General features: G+C 38.5%; 1 protein-coding gene across 1 annotated transcript in view; it reads left to right on the top strand.

Moving 5' to 3' along the window:
* The window catches only part of COL25A1 (collagen type XXV alpha 1 chain), a 282,176-nt gene that overhangs the window by 238,846 nt on the left and 25,533 nt on the right, over nucleotides 1–17,797 (top strand). Inside the window, 3 exon segments of the mRNA XM_059470580.1 lie at nucleotides 3,171–3,203; nucleotides 3,366–3,401; nucleotides 7,264–7,308. Of these exon segments, the coding sequence (XP_059326563.1) occupies nucleotides 3,171–3,203; nucleotides 3,366–3,401; nucleotides 7,264–7,308 (114 nt within the window).

Below are 17,797 nucleotides of genomic sequence, written 5' to 3' on the forward strand. Positions count from 1 at the left end.
CTAAAAAACATGTATTTTAATGACTGGGCTTCAACAGAAACATAAACACTTCTTGTACTCCTGCATGTGTGATGCTTAACCTACTTAGAGCATTTCAGTTCAAGGAGAAGTTTATGATGGATTTATCAAGCTGGTAAGGAGTGCATGCAAATCCCTCAGGAGCTATCATTTAGGTACAGTAAATCTGAACTTTGAAGAGCACAAGGGTTTTAAGACATATTCTAAAATCAGCCATTAAAAACAGACATTAGATTTAAGAACAGTCAAGTTTTGGAAATTAGTTTAAATAATACTTTATTTGCAGTCATGCTTAATAATAGAGATGAAAGTCTTAAGAACCTTATTTACTTAAATGATGTATGCTGGTAGCATAATCTTGATCCACTCTCATGTGATTTAAGATTGTAATCCACTAGAAGTATAAACTGAGATTGTTCTTCAGAGAGATAGCTTTACAATAAGTAAATGGTAAGGTTATAATCTCTCTGGGAAGCCTAGTGCAGTTTCACCTGTTCTGCTTCATTAGCTTTGAGGGTGAGCTTGCATGCACAAGGATGCCCATATTGCCCTGTGATCAGCAGCATGCACATCCCCCCGTTTGGGATCCTTTTGAGCAAAGTAAAAAGTTCTCCTCTTCTTTCAATGGGAAATCCTTTCTGCTCAAGTATAAAGTTTTAAATACTGCTGTGTGAACTTTCAGCAGTTGGGCAGTCGAGTTGGGATCAACTTGTGGAAAGTAGAGCTTCTCAGGAGATTTCTTATATTGCTGTATCTGAAGACATTTCAAGATACCTCCTCAACTTCATAATGCATAAGTCTCCCATTTCTTCTAGATTCCATATTATTTTCAGAGGTGGGATGGTGCCATAGGAATATATTCTGTTTGTTTGGAGTGCACTGCTTTAGCCATAATGGGTTAGAGTCCTCTGCATTCATTTTTGCCAGATTTTCCAGAGCTGTGACTTCATTGACTTTCAATATTTTTCTTCTTTTTCCCTGCCTACAAGACAACCTGCCATGCAGAAAAAAAAAGTTTCAGTTCTTAGAGGAGAGCTGCAGTTTAAAGTTTCTGATAGGTAGCTTTGCAAACAGCACTTCCTACAGAGCTTATGAGGGTGGTTTTTGACAGATAATTTAGGAGTAAGCATTAAATTTGGTGTCATTACTTTACACTTGAGCTGCTGAACAGGGTTTGTATTCTTTCCTGTTCTTCAGCATAGGGGGAAGTTTTTGCTTAGGAGTTGTAATCCATATTCAGTAAAACTTAAATACGTTTCTTTGAAAGCTTGAATGGAGTTTCTGTGAGATAAAAAATAATTTTTTATTCATGTGGTGGGAGAGTGAGATACCACATGACAACAGATCCAGACTTGGTTTAGGAGCAGGTTCCTGTTTGTGCAAAAAAATGTAACTTTATTTACTGAACAGCTGTACCTAGTGACACTCAAAAATAAGGACTTGGGTCCTTAATTCTTGACCTGACACTTTAGAATTAAAATGTCTTTGTTGAATTGTTGAAGATGGTGTCAATGCCAAGCTTGAGTTCTTGCTTCTGTTCTTCCACTGTAGTCTTGGTCCCTAGAAAAAACCAAGGATCTTCCTTCTTTGTACATGTTCCCCTGCTAAAGTTTCTTCATTTGCAAACTGTCTTGGCCCAGCAGTGAATTGTGAACACACTGTACCATAATTTTTTCTTTGATCTAATTTTTATTCTTGCATGAAGGTGGATTATAAATATTTTGTGTCTTATCTTCTCCATATCCATCATTGCCCTTTGAAATATTTAACCATTTAATGTGTCATAATAGTTGATTTGGCCACCTATAACTATAAAAAGCTTGAGGCTTTTAGTTGTACATGCTTGTAAGGGATATTAGCAGTGTCACTCATGCATATCTATTAAAATGAGGCAGCTCAGGTTTCTATGCATGTATCAATATCATAATACTGATTTTTGTGTTTCCTTCATTCAAGAGCAAGCTGCAGTAACTGTGTATTCCTATTCTTCAGAGGCCAGTGAGCATGTTAACCCGTACTATTTAATTTTATAAGACCATACCAGAAAGATGCCATGTCCAAACGAGCTATGGCATTCACATAAACATCAGGAATGGGTACCCCCTATTTGTATTTTTTACAAAGAATATGAAACATTTATACCCTGCTTATATATCTCTCCTTCTATCTTACCTATGTAAATCACTGGCAGGCTGCTCAGAGCTCTCAGAGCTTGAAGTTTCTGCTATGTAGAACTTGCTGCTTTCAGTGAACAATGTACATTTATTCTGCATAATAAATAATTAAACAGTTTTTCAAATAGAAGCACGCTAGTCATTTTCAGTAGTATATAGCCTAACTAGCAAACTTTTCAGTAGGTTTTTTTTCTTTTTTTCTTTGGCATATTGTTCAAGAAAAACACAACTGATCCTCTGTCCTGTGCAGTGCACAGCAGTGCCTGTGAAATCCAGTCAACCCAGCAAAATATAGGCAAATCTTTTTGAGTGCTAGATGTCCTCTCAGAACAGAGACCTTTCCTGAGTATGTAAATTACCACAGCTGTGTCATCATGTAAAGTATAGCCCTTCAGGCATTAATTTATCCATTTAAATACCCTGGAGTGTTGAGGAATTAAAACTATGACCTGTCCTGATGGAGATAAACTCATAGGTTAATGGGGTTTTTTTCAATGTGAATCATCATTAGCACCAAAAATGTTGTCAGTTGAGTCCTGACACTTGCCATCCATAAATTAGGTCAAATGGTCACTCATATTCTTTGTAAATAACAGTGAATTATTTTTAATGTAGGTCAGCAATTTAGAGATGTCAAAGTATGTCCCATATTCTGGCTGTGTGAAGTTCATTTGTACAACATCTGCAATTATTAGATCTACATTATTAGTTGTGAAATTTGAAGTTAACTATAATAGGTGTTTGGGTGAATGAAGCTAAATCTCTGTCTACATGGTCTTGAAGACAGCCCCACTCCTTTTCTTAATCACACTGATGTAATTAATTAGTTAGATACCTATGTAGTAGCACAGAAAACAGGCAATCTTGCTATGCAGTTGTTTTGCTCTATAATGTTGCTGTACTCTTACATGATTTATGTGTTTCCTGGAAAATAGTTTACATAGTAAGAGTGATTATTTCTTGTGGATTTTGTATCAGGGTGACCCTGGCTCTTCTGCGGCTGGAATTAAGGTAATGGAGTTCTAAAGAACTGGTGCAGGGAGAAGAGGGGTGGTTGGTCCATGTCACTTCACAGTGTCACAGACATTTTGGGTATCATTAATGGATGTTTTTCATAGCTCCATCTTTAACTCATTTTCTCAGATCTCATGTCTTTCATCTGTTTTCTTTTAGGGTGAACCCGGTGAATCTGGGCGGCCTGGACAAAAGGTACTGCTTGGAAATATTCAGTTTTCCTTCTCTGCTGGATTTGTGTTAAATGATGTTACATCTGTGTTACCAGTGCACTTACCTGAGATGAGTCTGAGGCAGTACAATTTAGCAGCCCAAGGCTGTACACATTTGGTCGATGTTTATTTTGTATTTTAGAAAGGCACAGGAATGATGATGCTATTTAACATGAAGAGCAATTTTGACTTACCCGCCTTCCCTTCTAGCCCCAGCATACTTCTTGCATTGAAAGCTAACCCTTTTGCTGCTAGTGAGACTAACAAAGAATGGCTCTGCTCCTTGGGTCATCTCAAGCTAACCCTGCATGTTTGACTGTTAATCTTCAAACTGGTACACTGTTAGATCTCATCAGGAAAGAAATTAATATTGTTTAGAATCCCTTTCACATACACCTGTGAGGGGAATCAAGCCATCAGTGGCACAGTGTGTTTGGAAGGACACAGACCAGGTAATGCTGCTCTGTTCTTCCTTCCAGTGTAAGAAATTCCCCTGGGTGCGGTGTGGCTGAGGCTGCTTCTGCAGGGAAAGGTCCTGCAGGAGTTACCATGGCTGTACAGCACGAGGCCCTGTGAGGCTGGGGAATGTGCTCTTTGAATGCACAGTACATCAAACACAGCAAATGCTGTGCCTTCAGCTGCCTTTCCTGAGACTAGGGGGCAGGTCCTGCAGGGAGAGCAAAGAGACAATGAGAGAGCTGGATTTGTGCATTGCAGCATTTGGTTTCCCTCTGGAGCCATTGGCACTGTTCTTGCCTCTTAAAACATTGAAAATTTTCTGCTGCACACTGCTGCCAGAGTCGAACAGAATCTTCCTGCCGTTGAGATATTCCAGACAGACAGTCAAGAGCTAAAATTCTATATTGTGGATGGAAAGACAACCATTTTCTAACTCTCAAGATACTTTGGTGACTAAGCAAAATCCCAAGCCACATATAAATAAGAAATAAAGTATTTTTATTTAAGAAATTAGAACTCTCATCAGAGACTAAATAAGACTATTATGGTTGCAAATGCAGTTCCTTAGTAAAGTGCAGTTTTAATTAGGAAAGGTAATCAAAGTAGTTAAAAGCTATCTAATCCACAGAATCGTTCAGTGTGTGCATTCTGCAGCGTGTGCTTTGCTTGGCTAATAAACTAGAAAATGCACTTAAGTGCCTGTGGAGATTCATCCTCTCATTAAGTGGCTGCCATGGAGGCAAAGCTAGCAGTGATTTATCAGCAGGCTCCTGGTTCTCAGGCACTCAGATGTGATCTAATTCAAGCAACATGGATGAGTGAGAGGTATGCAGTTCAGACTTTCTATATTCTCACCTTCTTTTTGGCACCAGAGGGGGGCTTAGTGTCTTCCTTCCATTCACCCCATAATTTCCTAGTTTGTCACAACTCCTGTCCCAGCCCCAGCCATCAGCTCCCACAACATGCCCAGTCAGTGTGCCTCCTCCAGCCAGGTGCCCCATGTCTGCTGCCCTGCACCCCTGCTCAGCAGGGACTTTTCCACACCACCAGAGGTTGTGGAAGGCTCTTTTTCCAGTTGGATGCACGTCTCTGCCATCTACATCATCTCAATGCTTATCTCCTTCTCTGTGTTCCATTCATATTTCCTTTCTCTGTCTTCTTTTCTTTCTTATATTTTCCCTTTTATCTTCTTCTAGTTGTCCCTTATTCATCTTCTAAGGACAAATATGTGTTCAGCTGCCCACCCAAACATTATTTGCATGAAACGAAATGTGACAATATTTCAGCAGTCTGACAAGACTCTTTGGGCCACATTGTGTGCTGGGGTGACAGAATGACCTGCTCTGCCATTATGTAATAGAGTTAGTATACAGCCTTGGTGTCTTTAAAAGTCATTCTTCTCATAAATCATACTCACAATTTTTATATTAGGAAAGGTCCAAAAAAGTAAATACTCTGCATTCATCTATAATGCTAGCTGTAATTAAGAAATAATGATTGATTTAATTATGTTTCATATTGATTTATTTTTAGGGGCATTTTAATTGTTTTAGATTACTGTGGCTCTGAACTGGCTTTGGTGGATCCTTTCTGCTTATTATGTGTGAGTGTGTGGGGGTTAACTCTGTCCCAAGGCTAAAGAGTAACCTACTGCAACAACACTAATATAATATCAATATAAATATTCCAGTTCTGTGCTTGCAAGTGAAATTTAGTGCTTCCACAATTAGATGGGTAAAGTTGATGGTCATAGTGCTGTATGTATGGCTGCTCATGCAAAAAGTGGAAAGACAGAGTAGGGGTTTAGAGGTAAAATTTTGTTAGTGCAGTGGAGCATTATTCTTTTGCAAGAATAGTAACTCATTTTCTGCTTTAGAAAGTGATAGTCACCATTCCAAAAAGTGTCTATTGAAAATAGCATCCTAGCCTTTATTCTTTCATCTGATTTTATAGTTAATATTTTGAGACTGGAATCTGTTCTGTGCTTGTAGGCAATTTGAACAGTTAGAACTTTGGAGAAACTAAAACAGATGAAGAAGCTTTTATCAGATCCTTCTATATCACTTAAAAATCGTTCCATTTGGTGAAGTGATTTGCAGCCCTTCTATTGTGTTTTTCATTTTGTGGCAGAGTGGTGTAATTTTGTTTTGAGTGTTCCAAGTCTGTGTAATATCTCTGCCTCAAAGAGGTGTCTGTGGGCAGTGGAGTTGGATGGACACCTGCATTCTGTGTAGGTGTGTTTATGTTTGTGTGTGTATACATGAGTGTGTGTGGGTGTATGGGGGTGTGTAAGTGTGTGTGCACACAGGCTCACAAAATATTTTAATAGCACAGCCTAGAGGGATCAGCCCAAACCACAGAGTTGAAGTCTGGATTTCTGTAAAGCTCATGAGTGTAAAAAAATCTGGAATATAGTTCAGTTCATTACAAAGGTAAAAGTTGGCTTCAGAGTTCAAACCTGAGCTTCCAGAAAGTTCAGGGAATATTCATATCCAAGGTGCTGGTTGGAATCCATCTCTGTGTTATAATAAAATCCCTAGCTTTTAAAATAGTGTTTTGTTCACATGTTATTGCCTTTTTTTTTTTTTGTTCTGTTCACCATCTTTATTTCCCTAGACAACATCTTTTCATTTAGCTGATAGCTCAAAATGACCATTTGTGACAATGTTGTCATTCTTGTCTTAGACCATTTCCAAAATTAATGCATTCAGTTTTCAATGCTTGTTACAAAATTACCTTGCAAATAGAGTTCTATAGGTCTTTCCATTGCAATTTTAAATAAGCAAGGTTTTTCTGGGTAAAGCAGTAAAAGGTTACATTCCCACTATCCTTCATGACACTGTGTATGTTCACAGATAAAGAACAAGCTCTGAAATGATGCTGTGGATAGCTCTATAAAACTGATGGCCCAGTTATAATTAGGCAGTTCTGCTTGAATGGTGCAATTTAATCCAAGCTCTTCTGAATGGATTTGTAGGTAAATCAGGGAGTCACACAGCACAGTATCCAGCTCAGAGTTGAAAATGGAACAGAATTAAACATCTGTCATGAGTATGGAACTTAAATGGCAGTAAAATGAACCAGTGCTGCTTCTTTTCTTCTATTTTGCTGAAGTCTAATGTGAATTCATATTTGGCTTTCCTGACATGGATTTTCAGCCCTGTGTGTCATCTTCACATTGAAGGTCCCCAGAAGATACCTAAGTCCTTAACATGACTCTTACTAATTGTACATTTAAGTCACTCATTTTGAAAAAAACAACCTTGCTGGAGCTGATTAGCAATCATTCATGCTCTTTTATCTTCCTGCAGAATTTACAGGGCTGTTCAATGGATAGTGACCCTAGCTGGATAATGTCTGTAATGTTGTGTAATTTTCCTATGTAGGGTGAACCAGGCCTTCCTGGGCTTCCTGGACTCCCTGGAATAAAGGTAAATAATGTAGTACCTTTTGTACTGGGTGGGAATACAACAAAGAGGGGGGAAGTGCAAGAATGGGGCTCAAATGGACTTACTGTATTGTGTTATATCCTTTTCTGTGTCTCTGGGATTAAACTGGGGTTTTTTACAGCAAGTTCTCATGTAAAAAATTGGTTAAGTATCTGTAAGTAGGCAAACAGTATATCTTACATTAAAATGTGCGGCAGAACATTCTAGTTATTTCTTTTAAAAAACTTTCCATTTCTTTAATGGAAAAGGAAAAAATCATCATCAAAGTTTTAGTTGGTTTCCACTTCTATGTGTGCTTTCCAGTAGCAATGTTCTCCTGAATTAACCAAACCTCCAGCCAGGGAGCTACATTAATTATACACAGGCAGTGCAGACCTGGCTCTGTTGACAAAAATACTCTGTGCTCCATTACACAGCAGTGATTTCCACTGACAAGTCAAAATGTTTTAATAATACTCAGTTCAGTATTAGCTACAGTCCCTGGCACAATACCTGGTTTAGCCCCTGGTTTCCAGTTTGTCTGCAATCTTTAGGTAAATTGATACAAAAGACACATACTTGGTTTAGTTCTAGCATAAGTTTTTACTTTGGGATCTGCAGACACTTGCTCAGCTTGAGCTGTAACTGTGTAATTCTGCACAGAGTGAGCAGATTCACCTAACCTGAGTGCAGATCAGAATGGCCACTTTTCCTTTGTGTCAAAGACTGTCCTTTGAAAACAAAATCTCTTGGAAACATTTTCTTTCCATGCCATCATGGCGCTGTGTATGTCCCAGGGAGAAAGTTTATAGGATTTCCCCCTAACAAGGAGGATAATTCAGAGGCCAAACTCTTGTCCATTGTGGTAGGATTCAGGATTTATCTCATGGAATGTAACATTTGCAGTGATTTTCTCAAGGGACCTGTGAATTGCCACAGCATTGAAGCATAATGTCCCTTCTGTGTTACTAGTGAACTATGGGAAAAAAATTGAATGTGCATATTAAATTTTGTGTGTTGTAGCAGCTTAAAATATAGTTCCTGTGGAGGTTGTTCATTTTCTGCAAGAACAAACTCTGTACTGAGTAGTGAAGATCATGCAGGAGAAGTCTTGTGTGATTGAGCTATTTTTATTAGTGCCTTTGGCAGCAATCCCTATTCTGTTTACTTTAACAGTGAGCAAAGAGGTAGCTCAGATGGAGGTCAGTGGGGCACTTGCCTGAGGCACTCATCCCAGGGACACCTGCCAAAAGCAACTGGAGCTGTGGCTGGGCTTTGGGGTTCCCATGTTCATGCACACCACATGTCCATGATATAACCAGTAAATAAAAAAAGTCTACATCTGAGTGGCTGCTCTGGGAAAATTATTTGTTGGCAGTAAGAATGGCTCAGAAGTGCAGCTTCCAGAATCACCTGAAAGATAAAATGTGAAGTGAAAAACGAATGAAGTGTGGGAGTTTTGCCCAGTGAAAATTTGTTTCCAAATTCAGTGGATACAGTGGAAAAACAGTACAGTTGCCTGCAGAGCAAAATGGAGTAATTTGGTCAAATATTAATCATTTAGGAAAATACTTTCTCCTGTTTAAAATCCAGTCCAGAGGGAGACTGGTGGTGTTTCAGTGAAGAAATTCAATCCAGTGCAATTCTGCATTGTCCTGAAACCTGGATGGTGACAAGGAAGCAGAGCATGCACAGAACAGAGCAAAGCATATCTGGTCACATCAGACTTGCAGGATGGTTGCTGTTCATTTCAAGGGATTTGTAAGCTCTCTTTTATTAAGCAATCTGTAGTAAAACTAAACCCTAGATTCTTCTGAGTCCCTGAGACTATGTCTGTGGCATGAGAAGTGCTAGCAGAATGGCTGGAGTTAGGAATATGGGCACTCATCAGCAAAGGTAAAGTAGGAGTTTCTCCCCTTTTCTCACCCTCCCTTTTAGCAAATATTATGCACCACCATGGTGCATAAATCATTACGTGGATTTCCAAAAACAACAACATTGTTATCTTATAGAGAAGCAAATTTCCAGTGGTCTGGTGTTGATCAAAAGCTACTTGGAAATAACAGTGACAGGATGAGAAACTTGAGTGTGGGGGAAACTCAGTTGTCTGGGCGTGGAATCACTTGGTGCTGTCATCTTGTACAAAACCAAGAGGAATCTTCCTTGGAGTAGTGACTTCTTATTTTTTTTCTTCCTTCTGGAGTGATCCTTGTTGTTTGTTACAAATATTTTTCTGGGATTTTGGGTTCTGTTCCCATGTGGACTTTATAAAACTCTCCAAGATATGTCTTTGCTACTCTATCTTACCAGTGATAGGCAGTAGTGGTATAACACCAAAGACCTAGGAGAAACGTCTTACAGTGTCATTGCAACATCTAAGAACTTGTTACAAAATTTAAGTTTCCATGAGGAAAATTTTTCCTAACAAACAGATTATACTGTTCTCATACATTTGTGTGCCAGCCCAGTAGCTGTTGGCAGAGATTTTTCATGCTTTTTCCAGACTTTGTGAGAGGTAAGGAAAAGATCAAGATACATATTTATTGTACACATTGAAATTTCCTGGATGTAGTTCTTAAATGTTAAATATTAAGTCCTGTTTTCCTTAAATCTGTTAGTTGAACTTAAAATTGCTTCCTTGTGCCTGTTTCTCTCCAGTGGCAGGCTGTATTATGAAATGTTTTAGGTAATTGTGCACATGCACAGCACTCTTTACAAAAGCTAAACCAACCTGTGCTAACACAAATGCTGTGCCAGGCAGTCTCTCCAGCTACAACTCATCTTTCTTCTCATGGTTGAACAAGTTTCCCAAGACATTCAGTGCTCTGTACTTCAACATACATAAAGGATTAAGGAACACTAATTGCTGAGAAACTTTCAGCTTCTTATAATGCCATTTCAGTTAATTAATCAAGGTTCCTGGGAGCCTGTAAGGACTTGGCTGAATGTGATACTGCAGTCTGAATGAGTGGCAACATTGGACAGACATGCAAGTATCACATCTGAATTCAGGGTATACAGCAGGGTATTTTTCTAGACCCATTCACCAGGCACATGCGGATGTTTTGGGAGTGTTTCCTGTTTCTTTTCGTTCTCTCCTCCTTTGTCAGTTGGTGCCATGGAGGAAACACAAGTGCACTCAGTTATTTCCAAGACAGTGTAGAGGCTGTCTATGACATGCTGGAGAAATGTTTCTCAAGCACCTGTTGCTGTTTAGGAATGGCTGGAAACTTAATGAGCCCTGAATGTGTTCCACCTAAACTCAGAATATTAACTCATCACTCTACTATCCCCCAAGTGATGCCAAGCAGACACAGAAGCCTGTCTGTGAAACACAAACTTCATATATCTGTTTTATCTCATAGCTTTTGCAGGAAGATACTTACAAAGCAGCACTTGCTTACTGTGATGGAAATCATGCATGCTCTCATTCAGGGTAATGTCAGACCTCTCAAATCTGTCGCATTGCATTTTCTGGAATTTGGCCTGTACAGTCCTCAATTCCTCACTACAGTGAGAAGCCTTCACAAAACACAAGCCTCTTCTCAGTTAACAGCACCTTTTGCAGGATCTAGATTTTCTATGGTATTTCTATGGCATTTGTCCCTCAGATGTTAAAACAAATACTGAACCAAAGCTTATGAGCACATGCAAATTTTTATTTTATCATTTTCAAGAAAATTGAACCTTTGAGTGGTTTGACATGAGAAGAGAAAGGCTGTTTAGCCCTTCTGCTTTTGGGAAGTATGGAAAACTTTCTGTGTTTCAAAATTCAGTGGAAGTGGCTGATTCAATAGACTTGCCAGTATGCAGTGTCTTGCATCTTTCTGTACAATTATTTTGGATTGACTTTCCTGGGACTGTGCCTGAGCAAGGTTTCAGAAAAACCTGGATAAAGATATGGGAATTTGAATCAATTTTATATCCTTTTATTTTTCTTTTGATGAAAGCAAAAGAGATTCTATTTTTTTCTGTATCTGAATTTCTTATTTATATATACCTACTCAGAGATTTTATCTTCTAAAGACTAAACAACTCTCTGCTCCACAGAATGTATTTTTTTAAGGTCTAAAAGACTTGATACTACTTTCACCCAGTTAGTTCTGTTAGAAAAGAGAAATTTCAGAGGAAATGAGAGAGAATTTTCCAGCTGAATGCATAGAAGTTAGTCTCCTATTTAAACTCTTGTAGAAAAGAGAGCAACTGTTGTTGAAGCTTATGTGTTTAAGTCCTGCTCTTACCATCTGGCAGGAAAATCAAAGGAAATCTGAAGTGAATGGTAGGTCTAAGCATTTTGGTTTGGAGTCAATGCCCTTTACTGCCTACAGGAAAGTTTGGTAAATTCTCCTTTTCTCCCAGGAGTTCTTAGGAAGGCTGTTCTTTTTCTAATTTTCCGTATGCATTTTTCCTTTTCTGTATTTCCACTCTGCTTCCTGTTTTTATCCCTTGATAGCGTTAACAGTAATCCTGCAGGGTGTCTCTGTCTCTCTCTCTACTTCTCTCTTTCTCTTCCCCTCTCTGCAGGTTCTGGGTGTAAATGGGAACTGATCTAAAAAATGGGACTTAGTACCCACCTTTGGTGGGTTGGGTTTCAGAAGTTTCTCTGTGCATTGGTAGCTAAAATACATTACACAACTGTGCAGTTGAGTATTTGCTTTCCATAATGGAAGTAGGTATACAAACATATATCTGTATATTGCACTTTCTTCATTGATTCCTAGCTGCTTTCCATATATTATGGCAGTAATCAATTGCATAGGGTAGACATTGAATTTCCAGGAACTGATTTTGAGGATCAAGGCCAGAAAATGAAATCATCATTAATATTGGATGGCTTGCATGTGTCAGGGGTGTAAGATCTAGATAAATTCTTCGAGTTCTTTTTAATTTCTCCCAAACTATATCCTCCAAATCTCTTATTTTCTGTTCTGGGAAAAAACTAAAACATAAGGAACTGAAACACAGAATGTTGTTTCCTCTAAAGCTATTAATAGTTGGAAGACTGAGTTTATAAGAACTGCTTCACAGCATATGTTTTATAACATAGCTTAAGTTTTCATTGTACAAAAGAAAGTGCCAATCAAAAATTTTGGAAACAGTTTAATGGAGTCAGAATCCAACACCCTACTGTATTCAGAAATCAAATATTTTGTCATTCACAAAGAAGACTTGAATCAGTAATCTGAAATTATTTCTCAAATACAAATTTTTATAATGTCAGAAATAAGGCATGCAATAAAGCTCCTTAGCTTTCAGAAAACCAAGAAAATTCCTTAGATTTGTCATGTAAGTCTTTTTTAACAGAAACAATTTGGGGCCAAACTCTCCATCATTTAGAAGTTTGGTCATAAAAAATAATTGAAAATTAGGTGCTCATTGCAACAAGTGTTTTTATTCTATCCTTAAAAATAGTTACCATGCTGACTTGGAGTATAACTAGCCTTAAAGCAAGAAGTCCCTTATATGATTAATGAATGCAGAATTAATCAGAATCATTACTGGCTCTGATAGCACTCTCCCAAAGCAACATACTTTCTAGGGAGACAGGACTTAAAAGCAAGAAGAAAATTAGGCTCACTAAAAGCAATATATGTCATACAAAGTGAGGTTTGTTGTAAAACCTCAGGGTTTCAGCCAGGTTGTTTAGCCAGGTTTTACTTCCCTAACTCCAAATGAATCATAAAGTCTAAATACGCTTTTGGAAATTCTAAACCACAATTGTTTTTCTAAGTTTAGAGAACGATTAGGGAGTAAAGATATTGTTTCAAATGCGATGAGTGAGCCAGACAACCTGTTTTAACTGGCAATTTCTGGAGCCAATTCTAAAGTGATATGAAAAGCCTTAAGAAAGACCTTATGAAATGGGGTTAGGGTTACTTTTTTTTATCAGATTTCCTTGTACCTTGTTCATTTCCTTCTTAGGAGCTGAATACTGTAGTCATCCTGAGAGGAAAATTCCCATGGACGTCAGGCTATATATATAAGTCCCCCTAATGCCCTTCACAGTGACAAAGTACTCTCTGACTTGTATAGTCTAGGGCCAGTTGAGTTTCTGAGAAATTGCTTCACTGGAGCTAAGTGCTGCACCCAGAGGGAGGGCATGAGCAAGTGCAGCTCCACAGACCACCATGGATTGCTGTGCTACAGGATCCTGAGAATTTGGCCCTCACCCCTCTCCAGAGTGGAGCGGTTGCAGTGTTCTTGTTAGATAGCAACCTCAAAAACAAAGTCTTTTGGACAGCAGGTGGCAACTTATGGAAAATCAACACAGGTACTCATGAACCAAATCCAATTTATTACAGCTTCATAGCTGTGCTTCAAATTATCTTGCATCTGGGTTTGGGGTGTTTTTCAATAGCTCTTCTATATGTCCCCACCTTTGCAGGATTATTTTGGTAGTGTTAGGCAAGGAAAGGGCATCACACTGGTTTTGTTTTAAATATTCTCATAAGTGAGCCAGGGTAACACTGAAGACAATGCCCGGTCTCTTGATGTTATTAAATGAGGACCCTTCCACATCAGTCCTCATCAGAAAGGAACTTTGGGGTCTCCCAAATTCTGTGACTCTTGAAGAATTTGCATGCTGGCCCATGCTAGACAGGAATTTTGGAGGTCCACTAGACTTGCAGAGAGGAGTTTGGAATCTCCAAGCCTGCCCAAAGCTGTGTGTTCAAGCATGGTTGTGGTTTTCCTCCATCCCGCACCACTAGGTTTTCTGTTAATGGAAAAGGTGCGGTGCATCCCCCTTTCTGGAGTCCTCTACAGAAATTCAGGATGCTTCAGTGTGGTTTGCCAACTCAGAGGTGTGCACACAGGAGCCTTGACCTTGGTACATTTGGATTTCCAAGAGAATGCCAGGGAGAGATGTTTGTGTGTGTCCTGCCTTGTGGCAGACCTGCCAGTCAGCCCAGGAGGCACTGAACTTCCATGGTGCTGGTAATGGGGCCAACATTGAACAAAGTCTTTCAGGACCAGTGAACAATGTAATAAAGGTCAGAGTTAGACGTTTCAATTTCTCTAGCTAGTTCTAGTGCATAGCACTAGATAAGAATAAGGCTTGAAATTACATTCTCCTTTCAAATTCATGGTCTAAGGGTTGGTTTAGTCACATTTCTGTAGCATAAAGAAAACACTGTAATAATCTGATGTAGCTGGAATATAGTAAGGTAACCATGACACTTACAAGTAGGATGGTAATTTCAGAAATGGCAGAGAATTTATTTCATTATTATAGGAAAGTTGTGGTTTGGATGTCTTCCTGCAGCACAGGTTTCTTTTTTAGGAATTCATTGATCTGGATGTGAAAATGTGTTGTATAGTCATTAGGAGAGTGATTAAAGGAATAAGAAACTTCTGTGGGAAAACAATGTACCCAACAACTGCTGTTCTCTGCTGATTGCTGCATCAGCATAAAGCTTTGTATTTCAGGCACTGGGAGAGGAATAGGTGTGTCTGTGAGAACAAGGTTTCAAGCAATGATGGTGATGTGTGTCCCAGCTGTGCAATGGAGGCTAATTCTGACCTAATATGGTATTAGAACTACACTGTTAATAAACATTTGCCAAATTAGTGATGTTTAAAACAGAAACCAGCAGTGAAAATGTAATTTCCACTGCTGTACCTTTTTTTAAGCAAAAGTCCAAGTTTTAGGCATCATGGGTTCTGTAAAACCTAAAGCTGACAGTGAGAGTGAACTAAAGGGGTTCTTAAGGTTAAGCTCTAGTATCAAAGCTAGCCTCTGCTTCAGCCCATGAAAGCTTTGATCATCATGAAAACCAGTTCTAATTATGTCTAGATAATAACCCTCATAAAAATCTGACTATCCTATGAAGTAAATAACAAGGTGGCTTTTTAATATTAAATTCTGATTCTGCTCACATTGCACCAGGTTTACAGCATTTTCGGGCCTTTTTCTGCTTCGGACTGTTATAAGAGGCGAAAACGAACATTAGCAATGTTTGTAAATGGTAGTATTTAATTTGTTATCTAGCCACATTGAGTATTTCCACAGTCAGCAAATATTTGAGAATGAAAATGAGCATGCATGGGGGTAGTCTCTTAAAATATTAACGCATAAAGACACTAAAAATTGTTCTTAATATCATAACGCATTACTTCTGTAGACTGGAAGAAATTCACAAGCTTGTTTTTTGTTTTCTTTTTTAACCAAGTTTCCCGTGTTGTGATTAATACAAATTGCTCCAAGTCTAACAGTGGATGAAGTTTGAATGCTGAAATATGCCTTGTTGACATCTTGTGCAATGTGATGGTTTCTAAGCAGTGATTTCATAACTATACTAAAGGGTTAAACTAAAAACTAAATGTGTGACAGACTCATCATTTGCTGATGGCTTTCTATACAGCTGCCAAACTGTACTTCAGATTACAGTATTACAGATTTTGTGTTGCCTGTCCCAGCTTTAGCAGGCAAAGAAGATTACTGTACATTCTAACTGGATAAAACCTTGATTTTATTATAACAAGCGGTGGTGAGATGTTTGGAAAAGTATTACAAGTCTTGGTGACTCTGATCACTAGCGTTCCTCTCAGCCTTTCACAGCAGCTGGAACAAATTCTGAGTTCATTTAAGGAAGAGACTTATGAACAGGAGGTGCTTCAGTGAACACCAGAGCTGCAGTGTTGTCAAACCACAGTGCCCTCCCAAGCCAGCCTTTACCCTTGCTTTGCTGCTGCTGTGTGCTAGCTAAATCAAATATGTCATATATTTACAAAAAAAGCTAAAGCCTTTAAGTCTTAATTTTCTAACCACATTCCTGTACAGCTCTGGAATCTTTTTTGTGTCATGGACTAATCATAAAGGTCTTTCCCTTGCCTTTGCATAACTGGGACACCAGCATGCCTTACTGAGAGGAAACTGTTTTCTTTACATTTCACATATACACAGTGACTACATGATAGTGCCAATTTTGATAGATTCTTTTTTTGTTTGGTTGGATTTTTGCTATCTGAGTGGCATAAAAGATAGCATAAAGCATAAAGTCATCAATATTATGGCAGGATGCAGAAGTATACCCAATGAACATTAACATTTTTACTTAATGCTTTATGCTGTAGTTACACTCAAGAGATTTGAAATATTAGAGAAGACATGGCTTAGTTTCAAACCATTCAAACACGTTGTCTTTTTACTTAGAAGCTTAGTTCAGATGGCAAATCAGATCTGTTTTTTTAATCTACTTATCCTCTCTAGCACTGGATAGAGGGAGAATTGCATGTTTTTCTTTATGTAGCCAGGTTTTAACTACTGCAGTTTGTTTCATGTGTGATAAGAATACCCTGTTGGATCACGTTCAGCTTGGCATCCACCATAACTCCTGCATCTTTCCCAGCAGAGCTGCTGCTCACCCTGTCAGTTCCTTCTCTCTGCTGACACACCACTTCTTCCACTCCACATTTCAAAACATTTTAAAGCTCTATGCCATGTAAGACCTGTATTCTACTTATGCTAATTAAACTGCCAACTTATACCATTATCCATTCCACTAGCTTTTGCAAAGCATCTTTTTCTTCTCTCTTTAGAGATTTTGGGGGAAGGTGGGGCTGCTTCTTGGACTTTGGCCGGGAGTTTTCTTGTAGTGTGCAACTGGTATAGTCCTGAGCAAAGAAAAGAATTTGATTCAAAAACTGCGTCAGCCTTTGAGTGACACTTCTAAGCCTTACCACTGAAAAGAATCATGTAGTCACTGTATATTTTTTCTGCCTGAAGTCATAATAAGCTGGCCAAAAAATTAGCCTGGGCAAATTCAGTATTAAAACAACATGGGGCTGTTGAGTGCCCTCTCATTCTAAAATAAATGATTGGAGCTGCATTGTTCTTCATTTACTGAAATTGAAGTGCTTCCATCTGCAGTGACAACCTTATGTTACTCTTGCTGGTGTGTACTAATATAAAGAATTCTAAACTCTTAAGTTTTTTTTCTTACGAGAGCAAAAAAGAAAACCCCACTTGCCTCTCTGTGACATGTTTGTCTCAGTTTATTTCTTTACCATATTTTGAATCACAGCCAGCTGGAACTTCATGTGAGAAAGCTCATTATTACTTGTATTTTTTTATAAGCTAAATGGGGGTCCCTGGGAGCTTGCTGTCATCCTTGATATAACCACAGGGAAGATTTCTTTGGCTTTGAATTGTTAATGATGGATTGCTGATGAGAGCATAGATGAATGTGCAAGAATACTTCCTAATTTGCTCTCCATGTGCAGTATCTCCATACCTGTATTTCTGAGGAGGGAAAGAGATGAAGAGAAGTGTTATTCAACTACTCAAATGCACTGTGTCTGTATATTGTCAGTAGTGATATCACTACAGGATTGTGATCTATCTGTCTTTTAGCTATTTTAAGAGGCATTTGATGGGTAATTTTTAGTCATTAAGTTTAGGGATATTGCAAAAAGGCTAATTAAATAAATACTAATTGGGTTACATAACTGATTTTAAAATTTACAATAGTTTGTACATATATCTTCTTGG

This window comes from Ammospiza nelsoni, chromosome 4, assembly GCF_027579445.1.
Source record: "Ammospiza nelsoni isolate bAmmNel1 chromosome 4, bAmmNel1.pri, whole genome shotgun sequence".
In the NCBI taxonomy this organism is placed as follows: Eukaryota; Metazoa; Chordata; class Aves; order Passeriformes; family Passerellidae; genus Ammospiza; species Ammospiza nelsoni.